The 21,278-nt window shown below is 30.9% G+C and overlaps 2 protein-coding genes and 1 long non-coding RNA gene across 6 annotated transcripts; all 3 read left to right on the forward strand.

The window, feature by feature from the left end:
* Positions 1–1,902: 1,902 nt before the first annotated feature.
* LOC126664540 (internal alternative NAD(P)H-ubiquinone oxidoreductase A1, mitochondrial-like) lies at positions 1,903–6,051 on the forward strand. Its single transcript, XM_050356976.2, has 8 exons — positions 1,903–3,307; positions 3,669–3,882; positions 3,966–4,126; positions 4,235–4,300; positions 4,539–4,702; positions 4,780–4,894; positions 4,972–5,151; positions 5,692–6,051. The coding sequence occupies exons 1-8, from the start codon at positions 2,768–2,770 to the stop codon at positions 5,845–5,847; spliced, it is 1,596 nt and encodes a 531-aa protein (XP_050212933.1). The 5' UTR covers positions 1,903–2,767; the 3' UTR covers positions 5,848–6,051.
* Positions 6,052–8,639: 2,588 nt separating this feature from the next.
* Positions 8,640–10,323, forward strand: LOC126665135 (uncharacterized). Of its 4 annotated transcripts, none has more exons than XR_007637531.2 (4): positions 8,640–8,736; positions 9,642–9,843; positions 9,925–9,990; positions 10,180–10,323. XR_007637531.2 is itself a non-coding variant. In XM_050357845.2 (2 exons), exons 1-2 carry the CDS (start codon positions 9,506–9,508, stop codon positions 9,932–9,934), a joined length of 348 nt encoding a protein of 115 aa, XP_050213802.1. In that variant the 5' UTR covers positions 8,751–9,505; the 3' UTR covers positions 9,935–10,169. The 4 variants fall into 4 exon arrangements, 1 of the variants encoding a protein (XP_050213802.1); XR_007637529.2 differs by having other exon boundaries at positions 9,651–9,843; positions 10,180–10,322; XR_007637530.2 differs by lacking the exon at positions 8,640–8,736 and having other exon boundaries at positions 8,753–9,843.
* Positions 10,324–10,656: 333 nt separating this feature from the next.
* Positions 10,657–11,938, forward strand: LOC130015023 (uncharacterized). Its single transcript, XR_008790024.1, has 3 exons — positions 10,657–10,747; positions 11,044–11,359; positions 11,705–11,938. It is a non-coding gene; the product is annotated as an uncharacterized LOC130015023 (long non-coding RNA).
* Positions 11,939–21,278: the final 9,340 nt, after the last annotated feature.

A 21,278-nucleotide genomic window follows, 5' to 3' on the forward strand; every position in this document is an offset into this window, starting at 1 on the left:
TTTTTGTAATCTCTGAAAACAGAAGAAAATAATAATAATAATAAGTTAAAACACAAGCTGAAAAGAGATAAAAATGCACGAGTAGAAGAATATCTCGAAGGATTTCCGAAGGAGAAGAAGTATCTTTCTTCGTACTGGTGGATGGAGAGACTGCTGCTATTCACTTAGAATCTGCTCAGGACCATAAGCGCGCGTTAGTGATGGCGATACGGGGTCTAATACCTGTGGAACGGGGGCATATTCGCCAGCACCAATATTGACACGAGAACTTCAGTCCGCGGTTATGGAATCTATCATTCTTCCGACAGTTAAAGGAATGACAGTAGGGTGTTGCAAGTTTGTTAGAGTTCTGTATGCTGGACTAATGATTGAGAAGAAGTCTGGCTTACCTAAGCTGAGCGAGTATAATGTTTGTTTTGGAGATCCAGAGTGTCAGGTTAGTCACATCACATATCCATAACGAGCATTTCATAAGCCTATTGAAATGTTCTCTCCAACTTAGGGCTCCTATCATTAAATCGAACTTTACAAACGCTCGCTAAATCCATCTAAACTATATCTAATGTCCCAATAAACTCATTTTTTTTCAAAACCGCCCGACCTCCTTTTTTCAAAAAATTCCCAAAATACCCTAATATATTTAAAAAACAAACTAAATCAATCTAACCAAATCTAAAGTCACCCACCCAACTAAATTCAACATAAACCATTTACCCAACCAAATTAAACCTAGAACCATCTAATCAAATTTAAAATCAACACCCACACATCCGCCGTAAACCATCTCTGCCACCTTCGGTCAAAAAAAATTACCGACCAAAAATTAAAAAATATATTTTTTTATCAGAGCTACGGAGAACAGACCAACCAAGATCTGTCCAAAAAATACCATTTCTGATTCTTAAAGCATCATTTTCAATATTATAGAACAATATATATGGCAATCGAATTTTATTTTAATTTATATAAAACAAAAATTTCTAAACTTTGAAGTATAGTTTTTTCAAAGGCTCAGTTTGCCACGTGGTACCGGGCGGCTGTCCATCAAATTGGACGGCTCCCGTATTATAGGAGCAACAAAGAAAAACCCAGCCAATTGAGCATTTGGTCTTAATTTCAACCAATAGTAATCTGACACGTAGAATCTCTCAGCCTACAAGCTTGACACGTAATCCTCTGCTTTGAACCGTTGCATAGTATGCTGTCACACGCTTACTCCTTTTTCCATATTTTCAGGAGCTTGTGGATCCCACATGGCCTATTTTCATCCGTTGATTGTGTATTTAAAACCCAATAGTAGTACACCTCATTATAGACTTGCCCGCACTTGATCACATAAACCCTTAGGAAATCTCCAACTAGGGTTTAAGCAGCCAGAAGAGTCAAACAGTCAGCTTATTAAGTTGAAAACCCTAAACTACCCATCTCGCCTTGCAATAAATCCCAAACAACAAGGACAAAACCGTCTTTTCATACCAAAAACCATCATAAACGGTGTCGTTCTATGAGAAAGTTCTTTAGTCCATTTTCTTCTAGAAGAAAACACTGAACATCCTCGAACTCTGTTATTTCATTTTCTTTAACAATTTTATTATCTTAGTAGTATCGTATAGGTTTCTTATAAAGCTTTCTTGCTGCTCAAGTTTGTTTCTATAAACAATTGTGATTTTAATCCTCTTCATTACTGTCTATGTTCATTGATTTTATTTTTCTTTAGCTTAGTCATCAACTTTTTATTAATCAGCGGATCCAGAAATCTTGGATTCAGATTCAAACTTTGAATGCAGCCAAAAACATAGCATCTTATGAAGGATTAAATCTTGAAATAAGGTCGTTTTGTCCAAGTGTTCCGTTTCTCCGTGTGCGGGTGCGTGCTACTTAGTCTAAAAGCTTGTTTAGATTTATGGAGTGCTGAAATTCGTTGTTCTAGTTGTTTCTGCCATGGTTGTAAATTTAAAATTTTCATGGTTTTTTTTAATGTATGTGATGTGATCTTTCCCAGTAAAAAAAAATCACATTTTCTGCTAGGATTTTAGTATCTGCTCATTAAAATAATACCATATCTTGTAATATAAGGAATATTCTAACACTTATGCCAGATCTGTCACTTTTAAACTGTAAAATGAAAGTATATTTTTCTGAATCTAATGTTATTCCCATGTTTATAATGGTATGTATAGTACAGCATCTAAATTCAGTATTTCGATTAGTAATTTTTTTAACATACAAACCAATGCTGACCCTGGATCACATGGATTAAATTTTTGCAATTGTTTAATGGCAGCCTCTAGCTCTGTACATGCTGTGAATTTTTTAATCAGGTTACCAACTTGTGTATATACTGTCAAAATGTAGTTCAAAAAAATTAGAAGATGAGATTTTTTTTGCTGAAATTTAATCATTTAGTATAAAAAGTTTACAAATTTCAGGTATGTTTGGAGTATATGACAGGTTATTATTTATGCTTATGAGTTATGAGGAAAGCTAAGTTTAGTTTTGTTTTTCTTGTCTCAATTAGTCTTGGAAAAGATCGTTCTCACACCAACCAAACTCCTAAAATAAAATTTTCTTTGGACTTTACTTTGGATTTGTTTTACTTGCTGTCTTTTCTTGTCCGAATCCCGTCGAATTGTCTTGTTCTATTTAAGTCTAACCTTGTGCTCTTCTTTGCATTATACATGCCATTGCCATTGCCATAGCTAATTTGCTCACTCTTGTGCAGATTCAATAGTAAAGATCAGATCTTTTATTCAGAACAGAAACTCTCATGGCATTTGCTAGAATTGCCAGGACTGGCTTGCGAAGAACAGGATGCACAAGCGGTAGTTATGCTAGTCATAAGTTGTATTCATCTTCCTTCGAAAATGTGGCAGCAGGCAGCAATTTTTCGTACCTTTCGAGCATTAACAGGGTAAATCATTCAAGTTATTGGAGCAGGGGAATCAGTGGAACCCCAAGTTACCAATTTCCTAACGCGGAGAGAATCATAGATGAGCATGATGAACCTAAGTATCCGGGTTTAGAAGCGACCAAACCTGGCGAAAAGCCGAGGGTGGTTGTACTTGGGACCGGATGGGCAGCATGCCGATTCATGAAAGGACTTGACACCAAGATTTATGATGTTGTTTGCATATCACCAAGAAATCACATGGTTTTTACTCCTTTACTTGCTTCAACTTGTGTCGGAACACTTGAATTTCGATCTGTAGCTGAGCCTGTTAGCCGAATACAATCAGCATTGTCAGGAGATGCCAACTCATATTTTTACCTAGCTTCCTGCAATGGCATTGACACAGACAAACATGAAGTGAGTCTTTCTTTTCCTGCTATTTGTTTGTAGTTTTCATATTAAGTAACACGAACACTTCATTAAGTCAATGATTCCCGTTTTGGATACTTGGCATATCGTATACAAAACTTCAACAGGAAACCTTAACATAACACGGTTTTTCTGTGACCGTGTCTAAATGTCCCGTTTCCCCATATCCATGTCTGTCCTACATATGATATGCATTATTCAGTCTATTGGTAGGCCACTAGACATGAAATAAAATGCAACAAAAAGCCTGAAAATATAAGTGATAGTTTGGATTCTGGCCTTGTCATGTCAGCATAAGTTGCATTCCAAAAATGTCCCATATATGACTATTGTTCCATTCTGTGATCAGGTATACTGTGAGACTGTTAGCAATGGTGGATTACCGCAGGAGCCTTACAAGTTTAAAGTTGCATATGATAAACTTGTGATTGCTTCTGGGGCTGAGCCTCTGACATTTGGTATCAAGGGAGTAGAGGAGCATGCATTTTTTCTTAGAGAAGTAAATCATGCTCAAGAAATAAGGAAGAAGCTCCTCTTGAACCTCATGCTCTCTGAAAATCCAGGTGAGTGTCTAGTTCAAATTATAGTCATTTGTGTGCAGATTTAAGTATAACCATGATTAACTTTTTTGACAATGTCATTACAGGCATATCTGAAGAAGAGAAGAATCGTCTCTTACACTGTGTTGTCATCGGAGGTGGTCCTACAGGGGTCGAATTTAGCGGTGAATTGAGTGATTTTATCTTGAAAGATGTTCGAGAGCGGTATACTCATATAAAGGATCATATCAAGGTTACTCTGATAGAGGTAAAAAAAACTCCCACTTATTCATGGATGATTATGTTGTATATATAGAGAATTCAATTATAGATTTCATTCGTTAACTCTTGCTTGGTTTTTGCTCTTGGTTAACAGGCCAATGAGATACTATCATCTTTTGATGTTGGACTACGGCAATATGCAACAAATCATTTGACTAAGGTGAAGCTTGTTCATTCTCCTATGTCCTAGATTATTTCTTGTCTAATGCTGCATAGAAACTTCTCGAGTTTCACATTTCTAAAAACATTTTTAATACTCTGAAGTTTGAAACTCTATATTTTTAACTTATTCTTATAAAATAAATCATATGGGCGTTTCTGATTTCGGCATTTCCATTTTCGTGCTACATAATTTCATGTTTATAGTTCTTTCAATGACATTTGGTGTTATTTATCAGTCTGGTGTCCGTTTTACAAGAGGTGTAGTGAAAGAAGTGCATCCCAAGAAACTAGTTCTGAGCGATGGAACTGAAGTTCCATATGGCCTATTGGTATGGTCTACTGGTGTCGGTCCATCTAAGTTTGTAAAATCACTAAATGTCCCCAAGTCCCCTGGTGGAAGGTACCTTTCATTTTCCATCAACTCTTGATATGTTTCTGATCTATCAATCATAGAATTGATCTTACTGAGTTATACAGGATTGGCATTGATGAATGGTTGCGGATTGGTTCTGTAGAAGATGTGTTTGCACTTGGAGACTGTGCTGGTTTTCTTGAACAGACAGGGAGGCCAGTGCTTCCTGCTCTAGCTCAGGTCAAACCTTCATTAACTATTTAGGCTACTTTTATATATATGTAAGAGTTTTTGAGCTAATATATATTCTTGAACAGGTAGCAGAAAGGCAAGGGAAATATCTAGTTAAACTGTTTAACAAGATTGGACATGAAAATGGAGGCAAAGCTTTTTGTGCAAAGGATGTTCCTCTTGGTGATCCTTTTGTGTACAAACATATGGGCAGCATGGCTTCAGTTGGACGTTACAAGGCACTGGTTGATTTGCGCCAGTCTAAGGTAAAAACCATATATACTCCCTGTTCATGGATTGGGTTTAGACGAGTTCAGACCGAATCTATCTGAATCTAAATCGTTCGAATTTAACATGTATCGTCCAAATTCGGTCCATGAATTACATTTATTTAGATTCAGACTCTAGTCGGACTTGCCAAAAAAGAAATAAAATGCTCAAATCGGATTAAATGACCTGGCTTGAGCGACTAGCCCGGTACACTTTTAGGTCCAATTAAGAGTGTAAACAAGTTGGACTATTTGATATTGACTCGATAAAAATTTGAGACCGTTTCGACAGATTCAAGTCGAGCTTGACCTCCTCAAGTCAAGTTCGACTACTAGTCAAAGAGGCTTGCGAGACTCACATGTCTAAACGAGTCTTTTACACGTTTGAGTAGCTCGAACTTGAAAATTTAAGTATATTTTAACTCAAATTTGGCATAATTTGGATTCAGCTCTGCTCTGCAATAATAGACAAACACAAGTAGATTACATTTTCAATTCATTTGTCATCCAACATTTTGGTCATAATTTCATTGGCAGGATGACAAAGGCGTATCAATGGCTGGATTCGTAAGCTGGTTAATATGGCGGTCAGCTTATCTTACACGAGTTTTAAGCTGGAGAAACAGATTTTACGTGGCTGTGAACTGGGCAACCACCTTTGTTTTTGGCAGAGATAACTCCAGAATTGGATAGACTTCACCACCATTATCCACCACCTCTCCAAATTCTTGAATTTTCACAATGCCTTGACCTTGAAGTAAGGTTTAAGTTGTTAATTAAGATGGATTAGAAAATAAATTCCACACCTTACAGTTGTGAATCTTTTGTTACTTCCAAGAAACCAAAGTGTTGTAATCTGGATGGTATAATTTCATGTAAATAAAAAGATTTTGGCAATGTTTTGATCTAGCTTCATTTTTATTATCTAGTTTCTAAAACAAATTGATGTTCAAACCGTCAACCCGACTTTTAAATTTCCGTCTACATCAAATAAGTTGTTTTAAATTTTTTAATTAGTTAGATTCTAAACTTTTTATTTCAAATTAAATAAGTCATATTAAACTTATTTTAGTTGATTAGATCCTTAAATTTTTGTTTCGGCTAGTAATTAATGTGTATATCTCAATATGTAATTTATGTAACCTCAAAACGCAAGTTCAGAAGCCGGATTGACCTTTTTTTCAAAATTCCTCTGTTAAGTATCATTAGATTGATCTCCACCTCCAAAACCCAAGAATTGGAAAACAAAATCTCATTCATTTATGTGCAAACATACAATCTTTAAACTTTTGTACAAGAACATAACTCAAAAACAAAAATCTCTAACTAAAAAACAAAAAACAGAACCAAAAACTTGAGTTTAATCTAGGAAAAGTGGGAAGCTGCCGGTGCTGCTGTTCTTCGAGTGGTATGAGAAAAAATAGAAGCAAATGAATTGGCAAGATTGACCACTATAGCCACCTTGACTTGGCCTCTCTTTGGGATCGGACGGCCAGAAGAAGTTCTTGAAACCTTCCTGTTATTCATCATCATCTTCATTCTTGAACCTGCCATTTTTCTTGATTTCTTGTTAGTAAAATAAAGTACTGAAGCTAACCAAGAATTTATTCGTGCTGTGTTTGTGTTTTCAAATATGTTCTCTTACAGACTTATATAACGAATTTTTTTGTTAATGCCCTGGATTTTGAGCATAATTACAAGATATGCCCTTCTTGTTTTGTATTTTTTGGACTATCAGTGGACGATCTTGACCTTTGGACAGGCCAGCTGTACTAAGAAGTCAATTATTTTTTGGATTGTATATGTGAAAAAAAATTAAAGTGGACATTATCATTTTAAACCTTCGAAAAAATGAATATAGAGTGTAATAGTAGTATAATTTTTTGATTTTTCGCCTTAATAGTCAGACTAATTGTCCGTCTTAAAATTTTGATCTTATCAATTTTGCCAATCTTCTAAATTTTCAGTACAATTTTATGCATTTAATAAAAAAAAATGGATTTACCGCTCGTTACAATGTACCTCAAATGCAGCGATTTAAGATTTTACAAAGCCACTTTAATAATACTACTTATATTAATACTAATTATATAAAATACTTATACTAAGTATGGTTTATTTTGTGTCCATTAGTATAATTAAGTACAAATCTTTTCTTAGATTTTTTTTTCTTTCAGTTTTTGTCCTTTTTTTTACAAATATTGATGATTTCGTGGTTTTCTGGTCAATAATTTGTACAATGAGGTACTTGTATATGTAATAAATAATATTGTATGAAATCAATAAGAATTTCAAGTACACACACTACCACATAAGTGACTTTCAGCAACACTAGCATAGCAACACTATCGATATTGTTACAATAGTACATATAAGGCAACAGAAAGGCTACGGTTAAAAACCGTTGCAAAGAAATCAACAAAATTTAAAAATTTACAACATAAGGCAACATATATAAAAAACGGTTGCATTAGATTAAGAAAATACAACAGTTTGAATTAATCTAGCAACACTTCTAAATTGTTGCCTTATCTTAAATACAAATTTCTGAAGAAAAAAATAATAATTACAATTTTGATTAAAAGAGGTAAATTTTTTTTTATAGTCATTTCTTTTAGGCTTTGTTTGGGAAAGAAGGCATTAAAGTAAAGTACGGGTTTTTAAAGTAAAGTACGGATTTTTAAAGTAAAGTAAAGTATCGTAAGGGACGGTAAAGGAAGGTAAGGGTTGGCATATGAGGGTTGAGGGGGTTGGCATATGAGGGTTGAGGGGGGTTGGGAAATAATTTTCAACCCCTCAAAACCTTTAAAAAAAATTTACCAAACAGGGGTTGAAATTTTACAACCATTTCCTTCCCTTCCTTTCCTTTCTCAACCCCTAATCCAAACAATATGTTAGAAGACAATAATTTTTTTATTAAAAAGGCTCAAAATCACTTACCCAATTTTTATAAAATTCTCGAAAAATTATTTTTAAATGTTTGTTGATGGCTTTTAAGAGATTTATGTTTAATTTTAGCATGTGTCTTCATAAACTGATAATATTACAAAGGACCAAACTTAGTTTTTCTAGATGGAAGGATGGGAGAAAGAAATTGAAGCCCAAAACCTAACCTAAATATGAGATAGAAATGGGAGAAGAAACTGTCAGTGCCGACGAGAACCGCGCCACTCATTGTCGCCGCGAATGCCGCCGCTTGCTGACGGCGTGAATCGCGCCGCTCGTTCATGACGCAAATGCCGCCGTTCGCTGACGATAACCCCGCCGCTCGCTGACGATGCGAACCCCGGCGCTCATTGCTGCCAACGCCAACGCTCCAAGTTTCCATACAAATATTTGCAATCCACATCGCTATATTCTTATAATTTTAGTGCTCTTTACTACTATGATTTCTACACTGGTTTCTACTCCATCAGCTGGTATAGCTATTTCTGCTTCTATCTTTTATTATTTTATTATTTTTTATGTTTTCAACCATTTGATATTGATTTTGTTGTTCTTTCATTTTTGCAGTTATCTATGTCTATTTCAAGGAGCAATTTTACAGTTTGATTAACAAGCATATGTCATCACAATTTGCAGGTAAAACCCTAATTAATCAAACGATTTTACATTTTGATTAGCAAGCATATTCATAAATCTGCATTTGCAATCAATATCTGAAATCAAGTTGTATGAACTTTGCAATTCAATTAGCAAATCGGTAGTCAGTGAAAACATCATAAAATTTGGTTTGTGAACTTCGCAATTCAGGAGCTTCAGCTTAGTGTTAGTATTATTTGTTGGTTTAATAAAAATAGTGTTAGCGCTGATTCTGTTCAGGTAATAATTGTATTGTTGAATTTAAAAGAATTAATACCTGCTAATCTCTTGGCTGGTCCTTCTTCATCCATGTCCTCTTTTCTAGCACATTGTTCTGATTGTAAGATAAGCTATAAGGTGCAATTAATGTGATGTTTACTTCTAATGTTGATTAGATGGTGAATTTGCCATTGCAGACTATATAGTTTGTACAAGTATCTTCAAACTTTAATGGCCTTGGTGATTGTTTCTTACATAATTGCAAGTGAATTTTGTTGTGTTGTGCTGTAGATTTTAGTTTGTCTTGAAAGGATTCTGATCTCGCGGATATATGGCGAGAAAAATGAGGAAAATGATTTGTTGGATTTGTGAAAATTCAAACTGTTTTAATTTTATCGAGTGTTGATTGTGATTATTGTGACCTTTTTTACTCTGCTAGCAAAAAGCTAAGGAAGATAGTTTTGTCAAGAATGCTTCTACAAACTGATTCGTTTTAAGTAGCATATAGCCAACAAGTAAAGTTGGTGTCATTACATTCATCTAAAACATTATGTATGCATATTGTTTATGGTTTGAGAGTACGAAATGGTGTCCTTCAATTCAATTATGTTCTAACATTCAATTATGTTCTAACATTGTCCGAAAGCTTGTTTATGGACTTTTCAGTGCCATGATTATGTACCTAGTTAGTGCAGGTGAACTTTTTAATCAAGCTAGTGGCTCTAAAACCTGTGAAGGTTGTTCAAAAAATGATAATGTAATGCTAGGAAAATATGAAGGAGCTGAACTGCTGAAGATACTGCTAATAAAGAGGAACACTAGGGTTGAAAGTAGTTCAAACGGAATTGCAGGAAAGGTGAGTTCGATTTCGCTGACGTTTGAGTCCAGGTGATTGAAATGAATTTTGATTTCTCTTTCCCTTTGATTTATTTACTTGTTCTTTAACCTGAATCATATTACGCTTCATAGCCAAGTGTAACAAGACGAAAACCACTTCCTGTACGCTCAGGCATGTTTCTTGACATGGTTACCAAGGTACCCACTCTTGTTTGTTTCTAATTTTGTCTGCGAGTGCATGCTTGTGAGTTGCTTATCCTCTTTCTTGCTTTATAAGTGCTCCAGTTCAACAAATGGTCACTCGCTAACTTGCATTAATCAATGCAAGTGAATTTATGCTTAAATGGTAACTGATGATTTTCTCTACTTGGATTATGTATGTGTTAGGCGGTATATACTCCGGAAATGTCACAAGCATTACAGCACAACATTTAGAATGGGTAAATTCTTTTGTTCTCAGTACAACTAAATGACTTTTTAATATGCATCCATAAAGCCTCTATTTATTTCATAATTCTGATCCTCATGCTAACAGAGTATAAAAAGCTTTCTAGGGCTTTTAAAAAATAGCAAAATGGAAGAGTCATAACAAAATGATAGCAATTTAATTGAATTTTTGTTTCTCTTTAATGGATGATGAATACTATGGTACTGGAATTGTAGGAATAAGGAACATGTGACTATTAAAGGTGCACAAAGCTACTTGGAACTTCTATTTGTTGTCATGTATTATGTGTCGTCACATATTATAATATTTTTGTAATTTACATGTATAATGATATTTTGTTGTCATTCCCGAAACAGATGTTTGATGGCATGGTCAAACAAATTGCAATCTACTTTGATGTTTTGAACATAGCAAAAATTGCCAAGGCTTCTAAAGAAGTCAATATTGCTGAAGTTGGAGCTGACATTGAACTGTTATCAAAGAACTGAATCTCTTTATCATTGTTGAGTAAGTCTCTTACTTCACCTAACTTGGAAATTCTTGTTATGCTCATGATTAGGGGTTTGCTTGATTACACTTACGCACATGTAAATCATTTGGATTAAGTTAAAAGTATTGAGGGCTTCGGGAATAGTTTTTGCCTGTACATTCATCTTCAATGTCGCTGAATAATAATCTTTCCCAATCATATATATATTTGAATTGACTTTTACTTTTCATAATGGAATGGAAAGCATAGGACAATCCATATGCATACGAGTTGCCTTATTATTGTGATATTTGTGCAATGCAATCTATTTCAGGTTGATTGGGGATCATTACATGAATGTAACGGCGGAGGAAAAATTGATCATGATTTAGCCTAATTTATTTACAAATAGTGAGCAACAGAAACTGCCGATTTACTTTAGTTACCGTGTTAAATTTACAAAATGCACTGAGTCATGGTTATGTCTTGTTGATATTCTAAATAAGCTTAAAGTGGACTTTTTTGTTCCAGACATTTTCAGAAAAGGTACATAGTTCCTTCGGAAAGAAAAAGATGGGTTTAATTTATATGAATCCTACTCCGGCACCTGTGGATGCTTTTCAGACATTTGATGGCAACTGACTTTGTTTGTGAGTTATTTCTTGCGCTATATCCTTGTTAACCTGCTTGTTTTTAAATTTTTCTAATAATGCCCAAGCAAAACAGAACTTCTATTAAAAAATAAAGTAAATAATTAATTGTAGATTATTGTTGATTTGCCGTCATTTTTGTATTAATTATTTACATGTATGAGTTTGGTTTGTCTTATATTGTTAAATAACTTGTAGATTCATATTGTTGGCCTATTGATATAATGTCAAAGCGGCATTCGAATATTTAACTGTTGGTCTATTGATTATAATACTAATTTCTGGTGCACTCCAAATTACAAGAGCTCCAAAATAGTGGAAGTGATGCTTTTTCCACTGTTATAGGTGAGAGGCCTTTCGGTTGTGCACTTCTTTATGAAAGAGGGGTTACGAGAGGCAATTTGAAGAACAGAGAAGGAAGCAGTTCTTCAATAATTTTGATGGAATATTTTCCGTTTTCTAGTTTTTGTGAATATTTTTGTTCGTGATGTAATGGATGAAATATTTTTGTGATGTAATAGATGAATGTAGTATTTTCTTGATGTAATGGATGGAATATTTTCCGTTATGTGATGTAATGGATGGAATATTTTCTAATTTTGAATTTAATAAATATTTTCGTTTTCTAATTTTAGTGAATATTTTATGTTTCCAAGTTTAGTGAATGTTTTCTGGTTTTAAGTTTAGCGAATAATTCAGTTTTTAATTTTTGTTCCTCAAATTAAAACCGTTGTCTTTTTTATATAAACCGTTGCTTAAAGTTTTAGTTAAACCATTGCAAATAGTATATATAAGTGGTGCATAAAGTATTATATAAATCGTTGCCTTATAAAAAGGACTGTTGCCTAAATTACATTATTCAACTGTTACATAAGATGTTTAAAACCGCTGCTTTTGCTATTAATTGCAACGGTTTTATTTCTATTACTATAGATTAGAAAACCTGTTGCAGTAGCTATTAAAACCTATTGCAGCGGCCGCAAATGTAGCTGATTTAAAACCGTTGCAATAGACTTACGGCAACGGTTTTTGTACATTATACAACAGTTATCTACTGTTGCCGAAAATGACTTATGTGGTAGTGACATTGTCTTTTTTCTTCAATTGTTTGAAATAAAAATACTAAATAATTGTTGTTAATTTAGAGTTGATGAATGTGAACACTAATATTTAGCAAAAAGGTAATTATGTCTCAATATTTTGGACCAAAGTGGGACAAGAAGAACATATTCTAAGTAACTAAAATATTATAAAGTAAAGTTTATCAAAGTATTAATAATGAAAGGCACTTATATTCAAAAGTTAATAATTGAAGGAGTTTTGTTTATGCAAATGTGATTTAATCACGTGGTCATTTTGTTCTCATTATCTAATGGTATCTACTTTCCTTAAAAGATTATTCAACCACCTTACCATCACTATCTTGTCATAGACTATTATTGTTCATAATTTTGATTTTGATTTTGATTTTGAACTAATGACTTAAAGTTTACTACTGATTTTGTTAAGAATTAACAAATTTTAGTTATTAATTTAAATCTAATTTTATGTCTCGGAAAATCAAAGCATCAAGCTATATTTTTATCGAAAAACATAGATGTGTACGCTATAATGTACATTGTCACAACAATTACATCAACATTTTTTCAACGAAGTATAGATCGTTGTTTTGGTTTGTCAAAAATTAAAAATTAGTAATTGATTTTATCAAGTTTTATAATAATTGTTGTAATTGCAAAATATATAAACAATAATAATTTTTGACAATCAATCCTTATGTAATTCAATAATTAAACTATGAAAAATACATATCAAATTATTAATGAGTGAAATTAAGTAAATATAGTTAACTTTTTAAATCATTTATCAAAACTAGAGAAATTTATTAGATTATAAAAAGCAAAGTCTAAATCTTTTAAACTATTAGAAATTCTATAAAGCAATTTCTTTAATTTAGAGATGTAAAATTAATTTTAGGGATTAATGGAATCCAGCCATAATCTTTATCCATCTCACTATAAAATTAATCTTAAAGGAAATGTTCAAAGTGATAAAGATGGTAATTGATAATTAGACTGCAGTAATCATTCAGAGAATAATGGAATTGAATAATACTAATTTGGTTCAATGCATACATTAGTTTATATTTATGTAAGATTGTGGAATAGATTCGGATCTAATTGTTAATTAATAAAGTGCAACAAGCATTTTAGTATTGTTATTATCGATTGTTTAGATTTTTGCTCAAAATCTAGAAGATGCATCTCTCCTTCTTCATTTTTCAGTATCATAGTTATTGTGGGGACGGGGGGCCAGGGGCCATCCAAACTTTATACTCCCTCCGTCCCATTTTAGAAGTCTCATTTGATTTTACACACAGATTAAGAAAACATTAATTATTCTTGTCTTTTCATGTTTTTTCATGTTTTGCCCCTATTAATGATAGTGGAATTTTCCATATAACTCTTTTAAGATAACTAAAATAAGGGTGAAATGGGGTATTCAATGAAAAAATATTCTAAAAATAGTAATGAGACTTTTTAAATGGGACATCCCAAAATAGAATATGGGACTTCTTAAACGGGACGGAGGGAGTAGTATATAATTAATAGAACAAACAATAAAGGTTACTTTCTCCCCTCAACTGGGCATAAAAAATATCATTAATATAAATTTATAATTTACGATAAAAAAAAATTATAGTTTAATTAATTTGATTTATTTTACCTTCTTATTTGAAGTGGCACATAATAACCGGAGTAATTGAATCCGAGGTGCCAACAAATTATAGATCATTTGGAGTTGAAGTGTAAAACGAGCCAAAATTTAAGCGTAGTTCTTTTAAAAATTTATTTTAAGAGTATTTTTGTTTAAAATCACGAGTTTTGTTTTATTTAATATATTTGCCTTAAATTCAAAGGTAAGATAATCTGTTGTTTAATGAAATATTTTGACATCCAAATATGTAATTAAGCATATAAAATAAGTAATTTTAAGTAGAATTGATGAGCAAGTCTTTGTTGGAGAATAAGCATCCAATTGAAATGGCTTTGCTGGATACTTTGATCAAACATCTTAGCAGAATTTAATGATGAACTTCAAAAAGTAGAAAAAAGATAAAACTTATGAATGTTTCATATTGTGATCTATGTAAATGAATAAGAAAAATCAATTGCTTGGTGTTTCTCTCTCTAAAATTATCCTGTAAAAATCTAATCAAATTTTTAATTTTCTTCAGTTAAAAAAAACTATGATTATTGATCCAATTTTGAAAGTTTTGTGAGTATTAGGTGTGTTTTTTTATACCGTTATTTTAAATGTATTTATGTCGATCTTTAATTATATTTAAAACACTTGAGCAATTGTTTAAACTTGAGATTTAAGGTCCTTGAAAATCTGAGGTTTCTCGAGGTTTGTTTGAAGTATAATTAGAAAGAAACAAGCTGACTTTCTCTACATGTATAAATGGTACTCGAGCTATGTTTTTTATTTATTTTGTGCTGTTAAATTTCCTCCAGTAATTTTAAAATTATTTATTTTATTCTAAATTCTATAGATTACTTGTTAGAATTAATGTGTTGTTTTTATTATTTTGGTAATCGATTTGATTCAGTTTTTCTTAATACAATTCACCTTTGTTAAAAAAAACTAGGCTTAACCTATCTTAAAATTCTTGTACTTTTCATTTTCTTTACTTCGTTCCTAGGTTTTTGTTTATTTACTTAGTCTCTGTACTTTCGAAAATAATTTTATAAATATTTCTTTACTTAGTCTACAGTTTTACTTGTTCACTCACACTTTTTCACTTTTATTATTAAAACGACTTTATAAAATTGTTTTCAAAAGTACATAGATCTAGTAAAGAAATAAAAACGTCTAAGGACAAAGTAAATAAAAAATAAAAGATACAGATACTTTAGGATAGATTTTGCTAAAAAATTTATGTAAATGAATTAAAAATTAAAAATTTGTTATTAATTATTGCCAAGCTGAAAATTTTAATCCATCCTTTACACTAAAAATTGCCAATGCTTAAGAAATGTAAGTATTTAAAGATTTATGTACCAAGGGTATGATTCAATGGTAAAATACTATAATTTGATTAAAAAAATTAGAATCAATTCCTCTTTCTCACTATGATAAAAAAAATTGAAGAACATATCACTAATATTTATAAGAGACTTGTATATTATTTCTTGATTTCTATTAACACATTTACTTAAATGAATAAACAAAATTAAATAGTGATATGAGCATCAAAAGAAAACTAGAAAAATCTCATTATTGAATATTTAACCAAACTTCTCCCTGTACAAAACCAAAAGTAATTAACAAACGGTTAATTAGAAATCACTAAACTATATTACTTCATGAGCACAAAACAAAAACCAAATTGCTCATTTGTAATTAATTTATAATCTTAATTAATCCCCAGCCCTAGCTACCATTAATTACTCTGAAACCCTAACTTCTTTAAGAAGCCACACCACCACGTTTAGCTCTAAAAGAGAAAATAGAAGCAAACGAGTGAGCCAAACCCAGCACAATCGCCACCTTAACTCGGCCTCTTCTCGGAATCAACCGCCCATGCTGCGACTGAGCTCCGCCGTTGATGAACATATTTCTTCTTCTAGCTCCGCCGGCTGCCATTTTAATTTATGTATTTTTTTAGCTGTGAATTTTTTTATGGAATTATGAAGATGAAGTTGATGATTTAATTGAGGAATTACAAGGTGGCTTTATATAGAGCGAGTGATGGCTAATCTTTTTAATTTTGTTGTCCATATTGACCTTGTTTTATTTATAGAGTTATGGAAGTTTAGTGGGGGTAGTGTAGGAATTTGGTCACAAAAGTTAAAGTTGCCAAAGGGAGGATCCTAGATCTTGCTTTATTATTTTGATTATTGATAAAGAAAGAAAAATACTTATTGGGCAATTCCCATTAAATGCTCTTTTAAATTGATGTGTTACTTTATTTTTGGAATTATTATTATATTACCATATGGAGTCACTTCTATTTATTAATGGCCAAACACATATTTAAGTCCCTACACTATCACTCTTTTTCAACTTAAGTCCCTGAACTATAAAACGTTTAAAATAAGTCCCTACATTATCAAAAACATCTATTTTAAGTCCCTATCGTTGCGCAAGTTAACGGAATGTGGATGACGTTAACAATTACATATCAAAAATGCTATTTTGGTCACCGCACTATCATTTTTTTCCAAATTGAGTCCTTACACTATTAGAAACATCAATTTTAAGTCTTTTTATCACATAATTTAAAAAATATTAATAATATTTTTATTTTCTTTTCTTTTTTAATGTTATTAAATTTTTTTAGCATTTCCAAAACTAGAATCATCTTCGACTATTAATAAAAAATTTGCAATTTAATTTAAAATTTATTAATTTAATTAAATAAAAATAATTTTTTATTTATACAATTAATTTTTTATTTTATACAATTAATTTTTTATTTTTAAGAAAAAATTAAATATATTAAAAAATTGTTCGTCTACCTCGCAATCTTTAAAATATCATATTTTTAAAAATATTTATTTTTATTTAACTAAATTTATTTATTTTGAATTAATTAATTTTGAGTAATTAAAAGTTTAAGTTAGATTTATAGTCCAAGGACTCAAATGGTAAAAAAATTATAGTGTAAGGACTCAAAATTTTAATTTCATAAATTTTAACTACAACCAATCTCAGAGTCAAGCGTTTGTATCTCACTCTCTAACGGAATGGCACGGAGGGACTTAAATCGGAGACTTTTGATAGTGAAGGGACTTATTTTAAACGTTTTATAGTACAGGGACTTAAGTTGGAAAAAAGTGATAGTGCAGGGACCCAAATATGTGTTTGGCCTTTATTAATTGGATAACACAATGTAGTATTATATACTTTTGTGAAAATCATGGTATTTAGGTCCTTGTATTTATTTTTTTATTAACGTTGAATCTGTGTATTTCTATTTATCAAAATTGACTCGTTACGTTTTAATTTTGCAAAAATTGAGTCCCTTAGTCGCAAAAATATAAAAAAAATGAAAGTGTCAATTTATGGACTAGATGCACCAAATATAAAAATATAAAAATTAAATTTTGATAAAGTTGAAGTACATGAATGAATAAAAAAATTATTTCAATCGTGTTATCAGCGTATGAAGTTTATTTAATTTATTTCTGCGGTGAGTAGCTAGACCAAATATTTACATAATTAAAAATATAAAAATTTTGATGTTAATAAATAAAAATATAAAATCTCCATGTTAATTATAGTTATACGGAGTCACTCAAACATGTACTTTGCATAAATTAATACATGAATCTATTGTCCAAATATAGTATGTACAGCTAATTTTATATCATAGATCACATTAAATAACACTGATTTAGGCATAGATTTATCATCCAACTATGGTATATAATTTAAGTACATGTATGATATATGTATGTACAGCTGTTAGCTGCATATAGATATCAATAATACTACCTTATAGTATAAAAAAAATCCAAATGGATCAGAATAATATTAATAATAATACTACACTATACTAAATAATTATATTTAAAATTAAAATTATATAGCTAGCATATGGTTCACGTGGGTAATTGGCATGGGTCAGAGTGTCACTGTCTGGTGGTTTCCTTATCCTGACCCAGCAGCACTAGAAGTGGTCCACCAGCTTTAACCTGAAAGGTTCATGGCTCGAGCAGTCAAGCCCATGTATCCATAGCTAATTAGGCATGGCTGCTCAACCCTATGGCCCCCCCTATCTAATTCATTTTGTTCAATGCCATCAATTAATTTAGCCCTTAACTTAAGTTATGTCAAATTTAGCCAAACATTTTTTGATTTAGTTAATAATATTATATGTGCTTCTGCCTACAATGAATCGGGACTATAGTCATATGTTTCATGTTCAGTGATAGAATTTAAAAGACAACGTAAATTTATCTATTCATAATTTTAACGTTTTTATTAAATACAATACAATTTTTATATTTGATCCATTATTTTAAAAGATTTAACCAAATATATTCACAGTTCATTAAAACCTAACATAACGCAAAATTGTATACGTCGTGTAGAATAAATTTTGTACATATAAATAAATAATATTGCGCCACATCAGCTCAAAATGAAATTATAGATATATCTCATAAAAATCTAAAAATTAATAAACCAAATTATAAAGATTTAAAGATCGTATATATATGATAAAATACTAAAATTGTCAATAGATAAATTTGTTTTGCTAATTTAAGACAAATTACAATTAATATGTTAACTCATTTCATTATAAATAATTTGAAAAGTAAAGATAATTTTAAAAGTTTCTATCAAACATTTAAATAACTTATAGTTTATAACTTAAATGATGGAGATATTATAATCTAATAATATTTATTGTACTTTTCTACTCTGACCCTTCAATAAAACAATATTTGATAGGATAAGATTCCACTACAAGTTACAACTTACTGCATCTAATAATTTACCAGCCTCTACCGCCAATTATTTTAATTTTAAAGATAATTTATATCCACTATCAGTCTATCAGATAATATAATCATTGTTAAGCATAAAATTTTAAACAATCCAAATTTTAAAAACTTAGTACTTGATGGGTGTTATTTAATGTTCAGTAGATGACAACAAAAAAGAATACACATGTCATAATTTGTTTATGAAAAAATCATACCGTTGTTGTTAAGAGTGATTCTATTAATAAAATATTTAAAATAGTATGAAAACCAATTTCAACGACCTAACAAAAGAGATGTACTGTGAAAAACAAAATTCCTAATATTTGCTTTTAGTGGTGTTTAATAGTAAATTTTCTAGTATCGAAAAATATTTAATTTCATAGTAAATTTGATTGCGTTCTATATCTTTAATTTAAAAAAAAAGTTACTGCCAAAAACGCTTGAATATAAAAGTTGAGCAACATAAAAGGCTCATATTTTTTCTTAATAACCCGCGAGAGAATTTATAATAAAAGTTTCTCTTCAATTTACATATGTCAAAGTTTTTTGGTATAATTTAAATTTTATAATAAAAGCTTCTTGATTATGTATTTTATTTCAATTTATGAAATACAATTTTACCAAATATATTTAATTTACTCCAATAACTTACACATACACACACTAGATTGAGAGAATTAATCACTAAATTGTCTCATATTTATAAATTATAAATTGTCTCATTTATATAATAAGTAGTCATGCGGACAATCTCCTTTATATTTTCATGATAATTTTATGCATATAAAATGAATGGAATTGTTATTTCACAATATCTTGATATTGAATTTATATTAGTGTTTTAAATTCGGACCTTTGATAAAATCAACCCGGCTTAAAATTCATCCGGTTGAACCATTTAAATAAAGACAAACATATTTATATATATATATATATCTCCTTTATAACGACAATAAAAAACAGATCTTACATATATTTTTAATATTTTTTTTATCATCAAAGAAATGGGTGAAATTAAACTCAGACCTTGCGATTTTTTTTTATCATCAGCGTCTGAATGTGTGAAGATGAACTCAGACCTTGCGATTTCTATGAGGGATGGGTCAGCGGGGCTGGGAGTTATTTTTAGGGACGATGGTGGTGTTGTCCTAGCTTCTGTGGGCAAAAAGGTGGACGCAGTTCAATCTGTTTCTATAGGAGAAGGCTTGGCTATTTTGCATGGGCTGCATGTTGCAGTAGATTGTTCATTTCAGCATGTTATTGTTGAGAGTGACTCTTTGTCTGTTATCCAGATGATCCAGCAAAGAAGGACTGATCCAACTCATCAAGGTCTCGTTATTGATGACATTCTTAGTTTGATCCCAAGCTTTAATAGTATTGGTTTTGTTTATACTCCCGAATTAATAACATGGCGGGTCATTTGTTAGCAAAATGGGCTCTATCTATTACTGAGGATGTTGTGATTATGGAGGATGTTTCTAATCGCGTCCGACATTGTATCACCGATGATATTGCTTCGATTGCTGAGATTTTAATATATTTTTAATTTTTTAAAGCAAACAAATTATAATAAAATTTATCTAAATCAAAACTAGTCGATTTTTTTTAGCAACTAGTTGAAACAGATTTTTAGTTCAATCTGGTTAAATCACTTTATTAGTTTTTAAGAAGAATCAAAATAAGTTGTACATTGATTCACAATAAACCGGTTAAATCCGTCGGTCTAATCCAATTCTTAAGATAGCAATTTTCACCCACAACTTATGGTTTTTTCCCTTCCTATCATAGTTCTTTGTTTTGATTTGTAAATTTTACAATAACACAAAAAGTATTCCGTCCAATTAGCGATAATATTGTTAATATATGGTGACGTGGGATGCATCGATCGTGTAGAAAATAAAAAATATACAATCTTTTGCATTTGATTCTTTTACTTTTTAAATTTACAAGAATTCAACACAGCATTTTAAAATGTGGCACTCATATTATAATTTATTTTGATTCTTCTTAGAAACTAAGAAAGTGATTTAACCGGATTGAACTAAAAATTTGTTTGAACTAGTTGTTTTAGAAAATAGGCTAGTTTCCATTTATATAGATTTTGTTATAACTTATTTGCTTTAAAAAATTAAAATTATATGTAATATTTATTTTTTATTGTCGTTATAAAAGAACTATATATACATATATAACATTATAAATATTTGATAGTTCAATATCATTTTTTCACCAAACGACGCGGCTTTGTGTTTTTTTAATGAATTCAATGATATTATCAAATGTTTTTAGAATAGTTTTTAGAGCAAAAATGTTAAAATTTAAAAGATTAAAAGGTTAAACTTTTTTATAATATTTTGAATAACGCATTTAAAATCTCGAGAAAGATGAAAAATGTGAATGTCATTTCATTTTTTTAT

Source organism: Mercurialis annua, linkage group LG1-X (genome assembly GCF_937616625.2).
Source record: "Mercurialis annua linkage group LG1-X, ddMerAnnu1.2, whole genome shotgun sequence".
Lineage (NCBI taxonomy): Eukaryota > Viridiplantae > Streptophyta > Magnoliopsida > Malpighiales > Euphorbiaceae > Mercurialis > Mercurialis annua.

Excerpts from the sequence above, each read along its gene's own strand:
- LOC126664540 (XM_050356976.2), top strand. The coding sequence starts at position 2,768 with ATGGCATTTGCTAGAATTGCCAGGACTGGCTTGCGAAGAACAGGATGC. Across the intron at positions 4,127-4,234 it reads TCAAGGTTACTCTGATAGAG|GCCAATGAGATACTATCATC; the intron begins GTAAAAAAAACT and ends CTTGGTTAACAG. Across the intron at positions 4,301-4,538 it reads CAACAAATCATTTGACTAAG|TCTGGTGTCCGTTTTACAAG; the intron begins GTGAAGCTTGTT and ends GTTATTTATCAG.
- LOC126665135 (XM_050357845.2), top strand. The coding sequence starts at position 9,506 with ATGTATGCATATTGTTTATGGTTTGAGAGTACGAAATGGTGTCCTTCA.